Source organism: Notolabrus celidotus, chromosome 23 (assembly GCF_009762535.1).
Source record: "Notolabrus celidotus isolate fNotCel1 chromosome 23, fNotCel1.pri, whole genome shotgun sequence".
NCBI classification, from domain to species: domain Eukaryota; kingdom Metazoa; phylum Chordata; class Actinopteri; order Labriformes; family Labridae; genus Notolabrus; species Notolabrus celidotus.
The window spans coordinates 16,205,834-16,224,615 of NC_048294.1; the positions used below are offsets into that span (position 1 = coordinate 16,205,834).

The 18,782-nt window shown below is 39.9% G+C and overlaps 1 protein-coding gene across 1 annotated transcript in view; it reads right to left on the bottom strand.

Annotated features, from left to right (window-relative positions):
* The window catches only part of LOC117807859 (collagen alpha-1(XXV) chain), a 181,207-nt gene that overhangs the window by 50,686 nt on the left and 111,739 nt on the right, over nt 1–18,782 (bottom strand). Inside the window, exons 5-6 of the mRNA XM_034677269.1 lie at nt 7,993–8,019; nt 5,228–5,254 (exon numbers count right to left, since the gene is read on the bottom strand). Of these exons, the coding sequence (XP_034533160.1) occupies nt 5,228–5,254; nt 7,993–8,019 (54 nt within the window). The remainder of the gene's footprint in view (nt 1–5,227; nt 5,255–7,992; nt 8,020–18,782) is intronic.

The following is an 18,782-nucleotide window of genomic DNA, read 5'->3' on the forward strand; positions in this document are numbered from 1 at the left end:
TACAATGATTTTTGGAACTTGCTCCAAGCATCCCATTTAAAATGAGCATATATTTTATATACCACAACACAATTTTCCACTTCAAAAATGATGTTGTCTTTGCACTATTTTCAATAAAATAAATGGTTCAAAAGATTTTCAATCCATCAAAATCTGTTTTTATCAAAATTTTAAACAGCATCCCCAGTTTTCTGGGATTGGAATAAGGCTTAAAAAAAGGATGCTTGGGCCCTTAGGTGGCACTTCTCTGCATTAAAAGTAGGCATGACTCTATAGTGGAGGTCACTGCATGGACTCAAAATCACTTCAAAAAATGGTCATCCATGAACAGAGCTTGCCGCTGCATCCACATATGCAACACTGTACCATGCAGAGGAAACATGATCCAGAAACACTGGTCACTTATCTGGGCACAAGCCCATTTAAGATGGACTAGGGTGAAGTGGAAAAGAGGTTTTGGGAAATCATGGACCACATGTCCTCTGCTCTGAGGTGGAGAGGGACCAAGTTACAGAGTGCTGTTAAAAGAAGAGGTGATGCAACAATGGTAAACATGCCCCTGTCCCAACTTTCTTTAAATGTGTTGCTGGCATCATATTTCAACGAGCAAATATTTTTCATACAACAATGCAATTTCACTTTTCAAACATTTTACACAGGGGTCCCAACTTTTGGGGAATTTGGGTTGCACTTTTACAGATGTGGTTTTATTTATTTATTATTTATTTATTTATGGAGGAGAGGTATAGCCATATTTCTAAGGAAGGTCCATGATAGCGATGAGTGAGTTAAATTAACAAGTCTGGTAACATTTGTTTTTTTGCTGTTATACTAACATTGAAGGACATGCAAGGATTGTGCCACATTGGTTGTCCAACAGACCTGAAGAAACTGTTGAATATATTTCTCAAAGACTGGCACACTAGCATAAACATATCCTGCAAGAGATCAATCTCCCTCTATATTTAAGCTGAAGATAAAATCTGGCCTATACAAACACAGCTTTGGTGCCATCCCTCTGGTTTTCCAAAGATAATTCAAAAAGCATGGCTCATTAAGAATTTGGCTTTCAAGGCAGGCAGTTTTGATTCAGCCCTGCAGGGTTGAACACAGCTATGGATACTCTTACATTGCGAGACAATGGACATGCTGTGTGTGACTGGGACTGAAGCGCAAATGTTTCTTAAGATATTTATGACCTTAAACAATGTTGAACACAAAGGAAAAAAGGGACTGGATTGTAGGCAGTAGAAAGAGTCAAATTTAAACACAGTGTTGGCATGTGCAGGCTGAAACATGTTACTGCTTGTAGTATTTTATGCTTTTGCAACATAACTCACTACTTTAATTTTTCTGTGCTGAAAACAAGAGAAGAAAAATGGTGGACTAGGTGTGGGTTGGTGCTCACTCTTAACTGACTCAAAGCTGATGTCTGTCTGTGAGAATGATAATGACATCGCGGTTGATACAGAATCCAAACTGTTAGCAGATTGCTTTGTTTTCCTTTTCCCCTCCAAAAAAACGGATGTTGGTTATTTGGCGGGCAGCTCTATTGCTCTATGCTGCCTGCAGCAAAACAACTGCAACTGTAGTAAACTAAAAAAGCCAAGATATGAGGACAATCAGCAACAGCCGTCAAGGAACGCTGGCCAGAAACAGCATTCCCTCTACCACACCAAACGCACAAAACATCCCTAGCAAATGCTGGCTTTGGCATTTTCTGAATATCTATATGTGGAGCGGATAACCAAGTCTGTGCACACATGGTTCTAATACGTTTAAGAGAGGAATAATGCATTCATTTGAAGCCTCCGATTTGGCATCAATCTGATGCATCAAATTTATCTCAACTGAAAGTCATTTTAAGGTTTCTGATTTCAAACAGCTGAATGTAAAACATTTCTTTGTTCATAACCAAAGAGTCAAATCCTGGAAATTACACAATTACAGTTTCTTTATTTTGGAAGAACATTGGAAATTGGTCAAATCTCAAGATGGGAGAAACAAAACACTGGACAAACAAGGGCAGATTTTTGGGAAATCAGGCATTTTTCCCAGAAATGACCCAGTGATACACCCACTTTTTTTCTGACACCTGCAGCTTGTGTCATCAGTCAAGAGGACCACACACTCTCTTTAGTGATACATTTAGCCTGGAGCTTCTGTTAATTATATCCCACCAGTGGAGCTGGAGCAGTAGCCACACATTTGTTTGTCAAAACTGGGCAATTTATTATTTGTTGCTTGGCTAACCTTTGGCATTTGGATGTGGCCTTTGACCTTTAGGGGTCGACAAATGGCTGACCCTGACATGTGGGGAGCAGACAGAGGAAGTGTGTGTGTGTGTGTGTGTGTGTGTGTGTGTGTGTGTGTGTGTGTGTGTGTGTGTGTGTGTGTGAGGACATTCTGTCAGCCATGTGGTATTTCTCACACTGTGTTTGGCCACAAAGACTGCAGGCTTTGATTTTACACAGGAGGACACTCATATTTACACGCAAACACAAACAGTCTGGCCTTTAAGCGGTCTAAGTTTAGGTTTGATATTATCACTCAGACTCTGAAGTGTAGAGGACATATTCTTTGTTATTTACACGTCTCCAAATGGGTTTAATAGCATTGTGCACACAGTCTACGATGGACTCATGCATTTTAGAAGTTAGTTTTTTAAAGTCGAGGTCGTGAGATGTCTTAAAAAGCCTTGTTTTTACCTTTGAGAGGGCTTCAAATTTTAGATGGCACTTTGACTGAGACATACCTGAATGCTATATGAAATGTACACCTTTTAGTTAGCGTTTTTTGCAAGTCTTTAAGTGGATTTGCTTCTTCACATGAAAATTTACAGGAGAATGTAGGGCAGCACGTTATGTATCCATTCAAAACTTACAAACAGAAGTAAGAAAGTGAAGAAGATGGGGATATGGAAATTAAGGGATATTTGGCCTTGAGATGAGAAATACTGAGAGATACAATTGCATTTGCATTGAAGTTACAGTTTTGAATATAATTACAGTTTTATTAGGATTACAAATTATGTTTGTAGTTACAATCACAACAATGATTATGACTATGATTACTATTACAGTCATTTTACAGTTAGTTACATTATGGTTACAATCATGGATATGATTAGGATAATTGTTGTGTTACAGTAACAATTACAGGTATGATTATGATTACAATTAGAGCGTAAGTTATGATTACAGTTACCATAACCTTCATCCTAATCATATTCATGATTATAACGGTAATGGTAACTAATGATTTCAATTTTGATTCAGATTTTAATTACAGTTTCAGTTACAGTTATTGTTAGGATTATGGTTAATATTAGGACTACATGACTGTGTTGACAATTACAGATATAATTGCTTTTATGGTTATGATTATATTATGAGGTAAGTTTTGATACTATCAAAATAGCCTTTAAACTTGAGATATCTCGTGAAATATTCCATAATGCTACTGTTTAAAAAATAATGTTAATCTGTCTTTGATTGGGTCTTCAAAGGGTCTTAAAAAATGTTTTTCATAAAGTTTGCAGCAACCCCGCATGGAATTTAATTTGTTCCAGCAAACAAATAAAGTCAAGGTGAAGCAGCACTTTGTCCTGCTATGCCTTCATTCACTGTGGAAATGTCTCTTACATTGTTCCACTTCATTTACTGACTAATTCAATGTGAGAAGTCAATATGCCATTGTAGAGTGGTAATACAATTTGTCGGTGACCTAAACTGCTGCAGTCCTTTATGTGTGACTGTGACTGTGTGTTAATTTGTACCCGTTAGGGGACAATTTTGTAGTAATTGAGAGTAAATGAAATGCTATCTGAAAGTGGACCGTTTATTTATGTTCTCTACAAGACAAATAGGACCTGGCTGGTGCCTGGTACAAGTTTGTCAGCCACACCATGCTGCTGTTTCCAGAACATAAATCATTTAGCTGATAGAGACAGATGACCCCAGTTTCCTGGGTCAAAAGGGTTCAAATTATGGGCAAAACCAGAGAAAAAAAAGTCTACAAATGGTGATACTTTACTCCACTCACCTCTGAAGAGAGATTTCCTTTCATTCTGTTTGCAGTGGTTCCACAAAATGATAATCCAATACCTTTTATATCATTAAAAATTAACTTAGAGTATCACAACGCTGGAAATGTATTTGTGGATCTTGTGGAAGTTTAAAACCACAAAATTTGGCTGTCATTTGAGGAGTGCCTGTGTGTAACGTAAGACGGTTCACTTTGAGACCACTAATCCAATTTCACATGGAAGGTCATTTGTATTGACGTCCGAGTCATAAGAAACGTAGTTCTTTGATGAGCCCGCAGGAAGGCTGACCATGTTAATTGGCAAAGTACAAACGTCTGGATGGGCGCCAGCAAAGAATTGGGATCAGATCCATTTTGGCGATCGCTGTTTTTTTTCTTAACATAAACTGCTGTTGTTGCTGTGTTTTCCTGTTATTGTTCTCAAACTTCTATGTGCTCTCTGCCCTCTTGAAAAATAATTACAGGCACCTGAAGCTTCAGCTTTGACTTCATTTTATCCACACCTGATGACGACATCAGATACAGAGCAATTGAAAATTGTGTGTATGCAAGCGCACATGCTCCCCCCATTAATGCAATCTACTTTAAACAAGCAGTCTGTTTTTCAAGGAGGGCTCATTTTTTAAGCATTATTTGAAAAAATGAGGGCGCACTGGCTGTGAGGTAGAGATAGAGCCATTCATTTCAGAGTCTGTGGAGCACGGAAAAGCACTCACATCATCATCATTTAGAAGCCGCACTTTTATAGAAATGTCAAACTACGGAGCTGGAAATGATTAAAGCTTTGAACACGGCATGTCACATCGAGGACTGCAGTGAATCACAAGTAATTATAGAGACAGAGCTAGTTGGCTTTTGATTATGGCTGAGATTGAGCACATATCTTCTGCAAAAGGCATGTACTCATTTGCATTTTGAAGACTAGAGCTTAGAAAAAAAGGTCTTCAAAAAATGCACCAAGCTGTGACTTCCGAGGTATCTTGCACGTTTGCCTGCCCTTGTCTTGATGTTGAAATTTGCAGTGCTGAAATGCTTGTTGTATTTGGCCAGATGGGAAGCAACACAATCCAAGGAATTTCATGCATCTCAAACCTTTTGCCCACAATTCTACTGGGGGGATACACACACATAGTCACATTCATCAGCTAATCACAAGAAGAAGTCAGAGAAAACCGCATACCCGTGGTCCCTGGTCGCCTTGATCCCCCTGCAGAAGGAAAGAGAAAGAATATGTCTTGAAATGCACGAGTGGAACGCACAGAAACACAAGTACAGTGCTAATATTAAGCTGAGACACACTGAACTAACTCACGCAAATTGGAGAACACACTGATAAAATAAAATAATACAGGCATCCTCAACTATTCATTGTGGTTGCGGGTAAAAATCACCTATCAAAACATGGACTGACATAAATTGGGTATGAGAAAAAGAGTAAGAAAGAGAGCAGTGGTGTGAGGTTTGGTGGGGAAGTAGTGGGGGTTGAACTGTATTGCCAGGCCAGATTTTATGCCCCAGAGATCTTTGGCCGTCTGCCTCTTATGGGGGAATCTCTGTGGACGGAGCACATTCCTCGAAGAGAGAATGGTGGTTTCAGATCAACCTGTGTGTAGCTGACTGTGGCTTTATCACAGAGTAAAGCTGAACCAAAATCACACTTTTGTTTGAATCAAATGAAGGGCGACCAAGTGTTGGACTCTGAGTTACAACATTAATCCGCCCACTCATTTGACACAGCTCGCTCCCATATTGGCTTGTTTACAAGTTAGCCACAGCAGTAAAATGAGCCAAAAAACTTATCACACATGGATGAGAATCTCACTCAAACTCAAACAAACTTGCCAAAGTAATTTCAAATAAAACAACTCTTGGAATTTTTGTAATTTTTCATTGGGCAGTCGTTCCAAAAGCAGATTTATTGGGAAAACACTTGTGAATGGCCACACTGATGCAGGCTGCATTCGTCTTGGGTGGGAGGAAGGCCGACTGTTGTTTTTCACTTCATCAAACTGGAGCTAAAGTAGTTTGCATGACAGGTACGAACATGCATCTCATCAACACGACTCAGTTCTTCGCACTTGTCATTACATGTACTCATCAATCATCTAAATCAGGTTTCATAAGTCACGCTAATGGCTTCTAATTTCATCTTGAAGGAGCAACAAATAAGTTGATTCATGACATCGGTCAGTGACTGTGACCAACGTCATCCCACTCCACAGTCACCAGAGAGTGCGACTTGATGTGGATGACAACTGTGTCTCAATGTGACTTCACCTCTCACGCTACTTCATTTACGTCTTGTATTTCACAGCACAATAATCCTGACAGCTCACAAAATGTATATAAACACTTCATCTCGTCATCACTGGCCTGTAAAACTAGAAAGACCTTGCCCAGTAGCTTTATACAAGAACGCATTTTAATGCATTTGTTTCCATTATAGGTGCATCCAGAGGCTTTATCAATTTAAGTGTGAATTTAGGGATTACTGTGGTTTTATTCCTTCAAAGCGCAGGCCCCAGAACACATTTGTCCCTGAGTCCTGCAGACTTATAAACAGACAGTGTGGTTATTTTGCATGCTCCACTGCTGTTTTATGGAGGAACGCTCAGTGAGGCATTTAAGAGCTCCAACTTGGGCTCTGGCTTTCAGTCATTAATGCACTGTGCTGTGGATTTGTGAACGACCAGAGAATTTAAATATTCAGTCTGTGAGACTTGAGGTTAGGATGACTTGAATGGGAATCACTGTTGCTAATGCCAAATGACAGTGTTTATGGACACATTGAGTGAGTGGGGCACAAAGAAAGAGTTATTCTGATGCCTTGACCTGCAAAACTGTATGACAGTCAGGAAATCATAGCCTACAACTTCCCCTTTCTTAAAGGGATCATTGGACGTATTTGAAGAAAAATTATAATTGCAAACTCACCTTGGATGTTAGGAGAAGATTTAATTTGAATTATGATTTAATCTAGTATTTAATTCCAAATAATTGCACCCTCATCCTAGAGCTTTATTAAGACCCAGGCTGCTTCTATGTGTGTTCAAAGTACTGATAATTCTGACACTACCCTCTCACTTTGCCTTAAATCACCTCAGCTGTGATACTGGATGGGCAGCAAGAACCAACACATCAATGTGGTTATCAAGTCAGCACCTCCCTTCACTTGTGTTTTGTCAAGTCAGGCCAAACACTGTACATTAAATATGTGTCTGGGGTCAGAAGCTGGTAGGCTCAGTCCAGTGACTGGAAACAGATAGTAGATCGTCTAACTGAAAAACACACTTTTCACTCCTTCACTCACTGGTAAACACTTGCTCTCTCCCCTGCTCTTTGTGTCTGTTGATTTGAGAATAGCACGCCACTACTTCATTAAAACACATAGTAAGCATGAAGGAAAAACAACATGTCATCTGCACATCTTCATAGTCTATCATCCATCACTGTTAAGGTTTAAACTAGCACAAGACGCTAGCTCCACTGAAACCCCTTATAAGTAATTTTAGCTACGCTAATCATGAAGGGCTATCTTGACATCCCTGCTGTGTATCTTACTTTGACTATTAGTAACATTATGCTTAAATGTGTGGCTCATAAATATTTATGACAACAGATGTTACTCATGTCAGTCCACCATACAACAGTACCTATCATGTTTGCAGATTTCATAGCTTTACGCTGACTTCAGGGAACTTTATAGAAGTTTGAGAATGTAACTGAAATGAACCTCAGCCATCTCCTCCTCTCTTTTTCGTCACATGGATATTACTAAAAGAATACAAATGATGGTCTACTTCCCTCGTTATGTTAAAGATTAAGAACCTAGCACTTTGGCATATTCACAATCTGTAGCCGCTTGGATCCAAAAAACAGTCCCATGTGGAGTGTGACCTCACCACTTCATAACTGTACAGCTTAATTACTGAATCGGAAACTCACCTTTTCACCTTTTGAACCTGGAGTACCCTAAAAAAAATGGAGAGAGAAATAGATTGTGTGAAATGTTGTGAGACACAAAACATGGTTTAACTACAGTCCAAGTCAGTAATTGTAATTTTGATGGTGTCATTGCAAACTTAAGATAAGAAACAATACACTAAAACAACTGTTAAACTAATCATGTAAGCCAATAAACAAACAGAGCTGCATTACAAGGCTTTACCATTTTGAACTTAGAGGGAGAATGTTAAAATCAATAGATTAACAAATGTGTTTTGATGATACTAACATTGTGTACTTTTGACATCTCCTTCAGCATTTGATTAAAACGCCCTGTCACAAAGTGGGAACCGGTCCTTTAGCATTGTAGACAGCAGAGCTTATACAAACATACAATTAAAACCAAAAACAGGCCCAAATCAAGTCCATGTTTACACAGAGGATCAAATCCAGCAATCTCCAACGGAGTATTGGCAAGCAGGATGTAAAAATGTGCCCTGAACAAGAGGAACACCTCTTTTTTTCCATTCTCTTTACACAGCAGTTTTTGTGTGGCAATTTTTGCATCCAACTTCAGTCAATCAGCAGGCGGGGGCTCCTGGGTGGGCTCTGTTTAAGATCATGGCTGCATTAACGGATTTGACAATGAGGTGTGCATCCATAAGCTGGAGCCTAATGAGCCTGAGCACAAAAGTACTGGTTAAACATTCAAAATGAAGGATGAAGCTCAGTGCGCTGGACTCTTATTCTTCCTCTGAGGTTACACTTTTGGGAAAACTATCTTAGGAAAAAATCAGCATTAGATCAGTGTCAGAAGAGTGACTAACTGACCACCCGCTTAGCAACAAGAACGCTGTGCCATTTCTACTGATACTAATCTGTTTTTCATATGACAAGCTATCTGTCAAATATATTCCTAGGATCTAAGTTCTCTTTTCTGGTTGTAAGATGAAGGTGATATTTGTGAAGGAATCCTTAATCTCTTGCCTGGTTTGGGAGATTGTGCCTCTCTTCTTACTTTGTCATTGACTTTGTGACTGCCAAAGAAATGTCTCTTATACCTTAAGGTAAAAAGAGCATGTTGTTCTGCTTTCAACAATACAACTAGAAACAGCTCTGCAGTGGATACCTTTCAGGCTATTACCAATCAAACTGGATTTTTCTCTAAAGATATCTGACAGGCAGACAAAAGCACACTGACACTAACGCATCTGTGGTAATGGTATAAGACCCATGCTTGGAGGCTGTCCCTGTGAGGCTATGGACCAGTGACCCAGAATTACAGGCCTGAGGGCAAAGACAGGCTTCCAATGCACTGGCACACATAGCACAGTCTAAATCTGAAATGCTCCAGAGGTAGTCCAGCAGTTTTCCACCGCCAAGTTCCACCGCTCTGTTCAGGGGGGAGCGAGATTTAGCCTGCTCAGTGCCTATGGATATTATCTTTGATGCACAGTTAACTACCAATGGCTTTTAATGTACGTATAGCAGGGAGTGTTTTCCTCAATGAATCTACACTCGGACATATTCCAATTCTGATTCAATTTTTCCTTCCTCACACTGATACCTAGCCTCAAGACTGTATAAAGAGGTGGATGGCATGACAGAAAAAAATGATCATGATACGCCATGATAATCTTTTGTGCTGTAAAGTGCAGAAACCTGAGGGATCCTTGTCTTTTTATCAGTGAGTTAAATGTGTGATTTGACAACAATTCAATGACCCCAAATGGAGTTAGTGACACAGGATGTCAGCGCATGCCACAGGGTGTGTGTGGCTTCAGTTTTGTACATTGGAGAAGAGAGGTGAGGGGACCAATTATGACATAACATTGATGTTGTGGTTGCATTGCATCAATATCAACCCGGCCCTGCGGAAAAGGTGCTGCCAAAACTGCCAAAGAAAAAGAAAAGTGAAAAGTTTTCTGCAGAGATCGTATTGTTCATGCCCTACAGTGGAGGGTATATGTACTGATAGTTGTGGCAAAAATGTTTGATGTAATGCGTTGATCTCTAAATGCACGTTCACCTGCAGAGGGATCATTTATATGACAAAACTGTCTCAGAGTTTCACAGAGTAATACCGGACTCTGTGATCAAATGTCACGTTTCTGTTTCACGTCTGCACTTATGTGCACATAAGACCTCCATGACACTCTCTGCTAGCCTCAAACTTTTTTATGGTTATTGATAATCTTTGGGAGCTAATTGATTTAAGATTTGTGCGTTGACTGGCATACTCTAGTGATACCCAGTATTGTAGTATAGCAGTATCTAATGCCAATACTGATACGTGTATGATTACAGGTATGGATATTCCTTAGTCATGAGGTTGTGAATCTGTCCTGCACGGCTGTGAAAGACATTGTCCTTTTTGTTCAAAAATAAGTCCATTTCACTTCCACAAGCCCTGTAAAAGCTGAAGAGAAACGCAGCTTTGATACACACGTCTGAGATGTTTGGACCTGCTGCTTACTGACTGCCCAAAAAAAAAAAAAAGCCGCAACACACTTGTAAACACAAAAAGCACCATTATGAAAACAATGTTTCCGATTGTGGTTGCCCGGGGGGGCAATAACGGCGGCAACATATTGGAATCAGCAGAGACTTTTACTTTTATAATGATGTAGAGGCATTCCAGAGGGGCTTAATAAGTTTCCAGCTCGTTCCTGAAAATGGAAGGCAGCTAAAGAAAATCAGGCTTTTTGTTGAGAACGAAAATTGCCTTTGGACAATACAAGTCTATTGACAAGCTGTTACTGCAAACATATGAATGGCTGCAACAAAGAAACACATAAATACACCCACTGCGGCTCCTTGCCTGAGCCTGTTAGGGCATTTTATCTGGCACTGAAAAACACTAAAATATTGAGCTGAATGATTGGGCACCAGAAGTTTGTGGAAAGAAATGAAAACTCGACTTTATAAGATGTAGCGTTTAATAAATTGAGATTGCCTTACGATAAGTGCAACAACACAGTGGAGCTTGATCAAATCTGTACTGAACTTCCGTAATAAACATAAATAAACCTTTATTTTGCATTGGAGAATGTCAGTGTCTCAAAAATGTTGTTACGTAATTTATCCCATTGAGTGTATACAAATTATGACGGCATGCCTCGCCTCCATCTCCTCTTATTGTAAGAATTGAAGACGAAATAATCCTGTGATGGGTGCTGACATACTGCATTGATGGAGCCAAGGCAAATGCAGAAGCGTTCTTCCCGTTGGAACTCTGGGACTGACATCACACCCGTACTGCTAAGCTAAGCACACATGTAACTTACTGCAGGTCAGTGCAGCCCACAGCACGACAGAGTCTTGTGCTGATTTAAAGCAGACACTCATGGTTATGGAAATTTGAACGACTCTTTGGTTAGTGTTTCTTTTAATTTCCTCTCACCTTTCCTCTTCTACTCTGCTGCTCTGGTAAGGAATGATGAAGAAGCCCGTACAGAGCTGTCAATCATAACATCACATCCCCTGTTAACATCAACTAATCAAAACTAAAAAACATCTTTAAAAAATGAAAACTTGCTCATAATTCACCATGATAAGAACTAACTACAGTAAAATGATATTTGGGAATTGAGTGGCAACCTCCAGTCTCAAAATATGAAGACAATGCGGAAGTGTTATAAACTGCAATTCATCAAGAATCCGCTTGAGGCTGGCTGCAGAAACACCAGAAACTGCATACACACCAATTCAAAAAAGATGATCTTTGCAGCATTAATAAACATGTTTACAGCCTGGTTCAAAAAACGGCTTGGCTCTACGTAGCTAATTTCTATATCGGCACACACTGTATGGGGGGTGAATGTTTTTCAAACACAATGGTTCAGAAGATATTAAGATTACGAGCTTTTGCCCAAATAAGGACATGACTGACTTGACTCCCGGACAGGAACACATAGCTGTTGGCTAGGAGGCTCAAACCCCGCCTCTGTACGTCATAATATGCCTGGTTGAGTTCCACATTTCCAATATGGCTGCCAACGACAATTGGCTTCAAAACAGCGCTCAGGAACAGATGGGTGACGTCACGGATACTCCGTCCATTATTTATACAGTCTATGTTGGGAATACATTATTTGATGTGTATTTCAACTGTCCATCAACCTATATATCCCATTTGTTATAATGCAGCCAGTCAGAAGGGGGTGCTCTGAAAGTTTTGGCTCCACTTTAGAGGAGCTGCAGTGTTGGTCATGTTTTCATACAGTCTATGGCTGAGGCTGCAATGTTAATTAAGGCTGTGTAGCATTAGCTAGTGCCATATTGTTATGGAATTAAGCTCTCCAAGCCAACGTTCATCACCTGCTCTTAAATAATTACAAACTCATGCTCAAAAGCAATAATAATCTCACTGACCAAGCTTGGGCTCTCGTGTAAACTAGCACATCGTTAGAGACATTTTGACTTGTGATTACATAATTAGATGTGTGATTTTGGTAATGAATAGGCTAACTGAATGTTATCACACCCCACTCAAACCAATAAAAGAAAAATGTAGAGACTTTTGTGATTTAGGTTTTAAGCATCTTCAAGCTTCATATACTTAGAGTCTATAAATTACAAATAAAACTCAGTTGAAACATAATCCTCAAATAATCATATTGTCTGTTTTACTGTATTTATCACATGAAAAGACTCAGAAAGTACCTCCACACTGCAGTACTAAGGGGCAGATTTATACTTTACAAGAGACACTCCGCTTTTGAGACACTAAACCATGTTTTGCCTGACAAACCTTGTTCATTTCACTCTTCCAACTGGTCGTAAAGCATGTGGAAATGATTTCGCTACACAGCCTGCACCTGCTCATTATACGGCCCATCATTTGCACATCACTTGGACAGACAGCACCCACTGGAGCTTTTCCAAAAGCTTGAAGCCAGTGGAGTGATGTTTTTGTTATATATATAGAGAGAGACTGTTAAAACAGCTCTCCTGCAAAGACTATTTCAAAGGAGTGAACTGTACTACAGTAAAAGTGCAGCGGGTGTCTATTTGTTGAGTGGTCTCTGCAGCTTTGTGGTTTCACTCTGCCCCCGAGGGAGGTTTCTAATCAGCACCTGTGTATGTTTTACACATCTTTTTTACTGCTCCTGCTCTGGCTCCTTTTCAAAAGCAGCTCTCCAGCAGGTGCTCCATGTCTCATCAGTCTGCTTCTGTTTGATCAAACCTGCTCACTGAGTTTACTTTGTAGAACATGATAAACCTTCTATACTGCTCTTATATTAACACTATACTGCATTTTTGAAAGGCCAGATGAATGTTTGAAAACTGCAATATACTCATAACTCCAGAAGGAAAAAAATACACATTTTAAAGAACACAGATCATGCTGTTGTGGAGTTGTCAGGATGCCAAAATGTTGAAATGTGATACAATACTGGTGAAAATGAAATGATATTCATACTTGTTTCAGTACCATAATAACCAAAAAAACGAACTCATGGGCACGCAAAACTGGGTAATTTACTTGTTTTTGATTTCACGCTTAGATGAAAAATGTCAAAATGATGTCTGTATTTACAGAGAGTGTGTTCTCTTTCCGTGTTTCTCATGTTCTTACTGTTTTAGGTGTCAGTCGTTAGACAGTGTGTAAGGCCCCTTGTCAGAAGCGAATATGACGGGACCATTATAAACCACATAGGATGCAGGTGACAGCACTGCTTCTCTCCTCCGCCCGGTCTGTCAGTCTGCATCAGACACTAACATAGCTGCATCCTTACGAGATCTCAAATGGATCTCAAACAGCCACGACACAGTCTGCTGTGTCGTGGCTGTTTGATAGCCACAAACAGCAGACAGGACGAGGTGCAGCATGTAAACAAAATCCAGTATCTTTCTACAAGGCTGTTCAGAGGTTTGAATGTGTTTCTATCAATCTGAAAATAATGTCATATGTCTCTGTTTCACTACTTTATCATTAGTAGTGCTCGCTCTCTTCACTGTCTCTCTATGTATACTACTGCTAAGCTACGTTTTCTATGGCTTTTTCAGAATATAACAGCAGACCTGTTTTTTAATACCTTTTTGTACTTCTAAATACCATTAAGCTTAAAGATAACCTTGATTGTATTACTTTAAATCACATGGTATTGAGAAGTATGCAAGTACTGACATTTTTGACAACCATAGTTCTCCCTGAAAATTTGTTAGCTGGAGATGAAGTTAATGTCTAAAAAGTAAATGTGACTCTTCCACCAGCAGTAGACTGATTTAGCTCAGCATGAGGGCAGTAAAAGGCGGAACAGCTACTCATCCAAAGGTAACATAATCCTAATTCTAGGTGGGGTGCCTACATTGACGAGAGTATATTTGTTGTTTTGCAATAAATTGGCAGCCAGCAAAGACTCCTTGAAATTGCTGCTGTAGCCTCATACTTGTGATTTTAAAAGGGGATCAATCTCATTGTGCAATACTGAGCAAGAAAGCTAAGGCTTCTCCAAAAACAGTCCCAATAAAGTAGATTCCATTACAAAAAATGTTCATAAGAACCAAGAATGTTGTGGCTCCAAACACACATTGCATTGGTTCTGTAAATGGTGTGTTGTTACTGTAAGGGCAGTAGAAAATTATAACCCCTAAACCTCGCTTTAAAGATTAGTCCCTGTGAAGTAAGTCACATGAAAAAGTAATACATATGTCCTTCATATCTCTGGGGATGACCAGATTGCAGTTGCCCCAAAGCAAACACACTGTATCCACTTATTGAAAACGACACATATCAGGTTGATGGTAAGCCTCACATCTTCTGCTGCTTAACGCTGGGCAAACTCGTGTCAAGCTTCCATCACGAGATGATTTGTAACAGAACATCCTGTGCGCATGTTATTGTCGAGTTTATGGTGGACCACTGGATCAGCATTAAGTCGCTTTCTATCCAGATACGTGCCTAGCTTCTTATTCTGGGCCAAACCATGACCACTGTCTCCTGCACTGGTCTGAATGAGCTGTTGGTGTGAAAAAAAAAGAGGAAACCTCTGCCACCTTCAAAACAGAGTGTGGGAGGAATATGGAGTGGTCTGCAGGGAAATATAAAATGGCAAAGGGAACCGGGGCCAAACCCGCAAGCGGCATGTACGTTGCCATTCAAATCTGAAAATGTAAGTTACGACACTTCATATTACAGGAAAGAGTAAGTGGAGTTCAATAAAATGATCTTGGCACGAAGATTCATTTCATATGTGGCTCTTACATTAGTCTGTTTTTGATCAAGTCTGAATTTGTTAAAATTTTATTCCAAATAAAGTACTAAAGCTGAAGAAAGAAGAGCCCAACATTAAGACTATAGCAAGGTTTACGGAATATAAAACACTATTGATTGTTCTTGAAAGAAGTTATGTTCAAGCATTTCCTCTTTTCCGTCTCTATTTTGTGGGGAGTGTTGATGAAAGAGAAACCACTATTTTAAAGGGAAAATGCTCATTTTCAGGCTTTATGTTGTCCCTCTGAAAGCTCTGTAGTAGCTTTACATGATTTTCAGCTAAAAAAGACTCTTAACTTATCTCAGGCTGGCGTCAATGCAACCTCTTATTTCAGCTCCTTTCTGACACTCTTTATTTAAGATATCGATGCTTTAAGATAAACCACCACTCACCCACGAGCCCACTTTCTCACCAGAAGCCTCCTCCACTGTTGCCATAAAGCAAAATCTTATTTTTGATTTAACTGGTGTTTCTTCCTTCAAAATAACTTCTGCCTATTGGCCAGCTCACAAGAGTCCACCTCCACTGATGCTATTTTGCAAAGTCATTATCATTGTGCTTACTGGAGTTGCTCTATTTAAAATGACAAATTACAGCTTTGGTCAGGTTGTTCAATTGCACGCTCCATGTACAGAGGCTACGGTCCTCAAGCGGGTGGCCCCCTTTCCCTCATGTCAGTCCATACTCTTTCTCCTGGTCTTGTGTTCCATCCAATGTCCTATCCTCTCTAGATAAAGGCTTAAACACCAGAAAAATACAACTCTAAAACATGACAGATGACAAAAAGTATCTGTTTGAACAGAGCAGCCGACAAGCTCATCCTGAAATTCCTCAAACACACCTTTATCTCACTATTGGAAACTTTTTCGAGGTTGAGTGTTCGCGTCCAACATTTTAACTTAATATTTGTCTTTTAAATATGAAAAAAAGCATAATGCCACCTCTTTTATGTCAATACCATTATCACTGCAGTTATTAAAACATATGAAAATATATTTCCATCCTCATTTGAAGTCTGTTCCCAACAAAGCAAAATAATTCAGACTGTAATGACGTGCTTATTTCCGGGAAGTGTTTACATAAACTCACAAGCTGAAATTTCTGTCAACCTTCAAATCGTGTTACATAGAGGTCAAGACACTGAATGTCCATTTTTCACATTTGTTCTCTCCTATAATTTACTCAAATCATGAAGGATGAGGGCTCGACAGTGCTCGCCTGACTGTTGGAGGAGTTGGCTAACGTCCACAGCTTTAGCCATTGTTGACATGAGCAAAGATATTCTCGTGGGTTTGGCTGCGAGCTGCTGGTACAGTCTTGTGAAACAATCCAACTAATCCAACACGATACAAAGAGAAGGGAACAGGGGATGCATGTAACCTCTGTCTGGACTCGGCTGTATACATTTTCATCACAGTGACCTGTTAAATGTACTGAGATCCCCGAAATCAATCCATCAAATGGAGCTCATATCCTTTATGTAGAACCTGGGCCAACACGGCTGGCAGCGTTTGCTGTAGCTCGGAGTGCCGGCCACATGGATTCAATCATCTCACCCTGGAGCGCTGGCATCTCTGAGAGCACAGGCCAACAACTACCGCTTTTACAATGTCTTCTTTACGGGTATAGGGTTTTCTCACACAGCTTCACAATATTAATAAATGTGTGTACACAGGAAGCAAGGCAAAGGAATCCTCCAGGCACCGAGTGTTGACAGGGAATGAGTAGGTGCAGAGGGGGGCAGGTGAAGAGCGCTGCAAACCACAAAAGATGGAAGATGGCCAAAGTAAAGCATTTGAAAGACTAAACTCCAACTTATGCACTTACGCATAATGAAATAATGAGTCATGTTTGCCATACATTGATATTAAGATTACTAAAACAACAGTCTGGATTAAGTTTCACCTGGCTAACCAAAAGGAATTGCCCGACATTTTGAAAACTATGGTTGTTCTCTATTTTGGCTCAGAGTTGGATAGGAACATTGAAATCACTCATGTTTATGCTGTAACTGCAGCCAGTGGCCAGTATGTTTAGCTTAGCAATAAGACCAAAGGAAAGTGGAAACAGCTCAGTGGCTTTGTCCTACTAGCCCACTTTAGGCTGGGATCAAACTACAGGAATGAAAAATTAGGCTTCACCACACTTTATATGAAAATCATATTTCCCCTCAAATTTCAGACAGGTATACACCACAAATTAAGAAATGATGGAACATCAGTCACAGCAGAATATAATAAAGATTAGTTTGTTTGACAGAGATGGCAACGTTCTTCTCACATACTCTTTAATGCTCACATGTGATCTCACAGATCACAGACAAAATGGAGACTGGCTCCTAAGGGCAGCTGTAAAGCTTTGCCATGCAATGCTATGCTTTGCTATTCTATGCTATGCTTGACTATTCCATGATAAGCGATGCTAGTATATTCTATTCTATGCCATGCTATACCATTCTATGTTATGCTTTGCTCTTCTGTGCTATGTTATACTATATTTTGCTATTCTATGCTACACTATGTTTTGCTACTCTATGCTATGCTATGTTACCCAATACTATGCCTTGCTTAGCTACTCAATTTTATGCTATGCTAAGCAGGGTTTTGATTCTTGAGCAAGCGGCAACCTCCGATCTAAAAATATGAGTCCAATGCGGAAGTGTCAAAAACTGCAGTTCATCAAGGATCTGCTTGAGGCTGGCTCAGGAAGTACCGGAAACCATATACACACCAATTCAAAAAAGACGATCTTTACAGCAGAAATAAACATGTTTACAGCCTGGTACAGAAGAGGAGTGTAGTCTGGTAAGCTAATTTCTTGGTCCACACACACTGCAAGGGGGGTGAACTTTTTTCTAACGCGGCAATTTCAAAGATATTGAGATCACAGGTCTTCCAATGAGAGGAACAGCTGACTTGATTGACAGGCGGGAACACTGTAGCTGTTGGCTAGGAGGCTCAAAGCCCGCCTCTTTACGCCACAATTGCTCGACAGCAGCAATATGGCTGCCGCCGACGATTGGCCTCAAAACACAGTACAGAAACAGATGGGTGACGTCACATATACTACGTCCATATTTTATACAGTCTATGTTCTTGAGCAATGCTTGTAGGTTAAATGAAACCTGTTTGTTTCTTCTCAACGGTAGCCTACTGACAAATGTAAGCCTCCAAGCTAACACGTTAGCATGTTACATATTTGCTACAAAGCACTGTCCGCTGTTCTACCAACTTGACTCCTTATGGTTCTGATACTTTCGTCCAGGGTTGGATTCCTAAATAGCTAAAATGTTAAAAAAATATTGAGAAAAGTCTGATGAATCTGCAAGCTGTTTGGGAGGTTCAATGTAAAAAGTGACAAATCCTCACGAACGTCAGCAATAAGCAAGGGCCAAGACAATTATTTACCCATTTTTGAAAGGTTATGCTGGTAAAAAATCCTCTAGATCTCCCTGTTGTCTGAGCATCCATCACGCACATAAACCTTGGGACAGGTTAGTAAGCTTACTGTAGATTCACTGTCATAATCAGAGAGCTATAGAGGAGCTGGTAGGCAGATTATGTGACCATT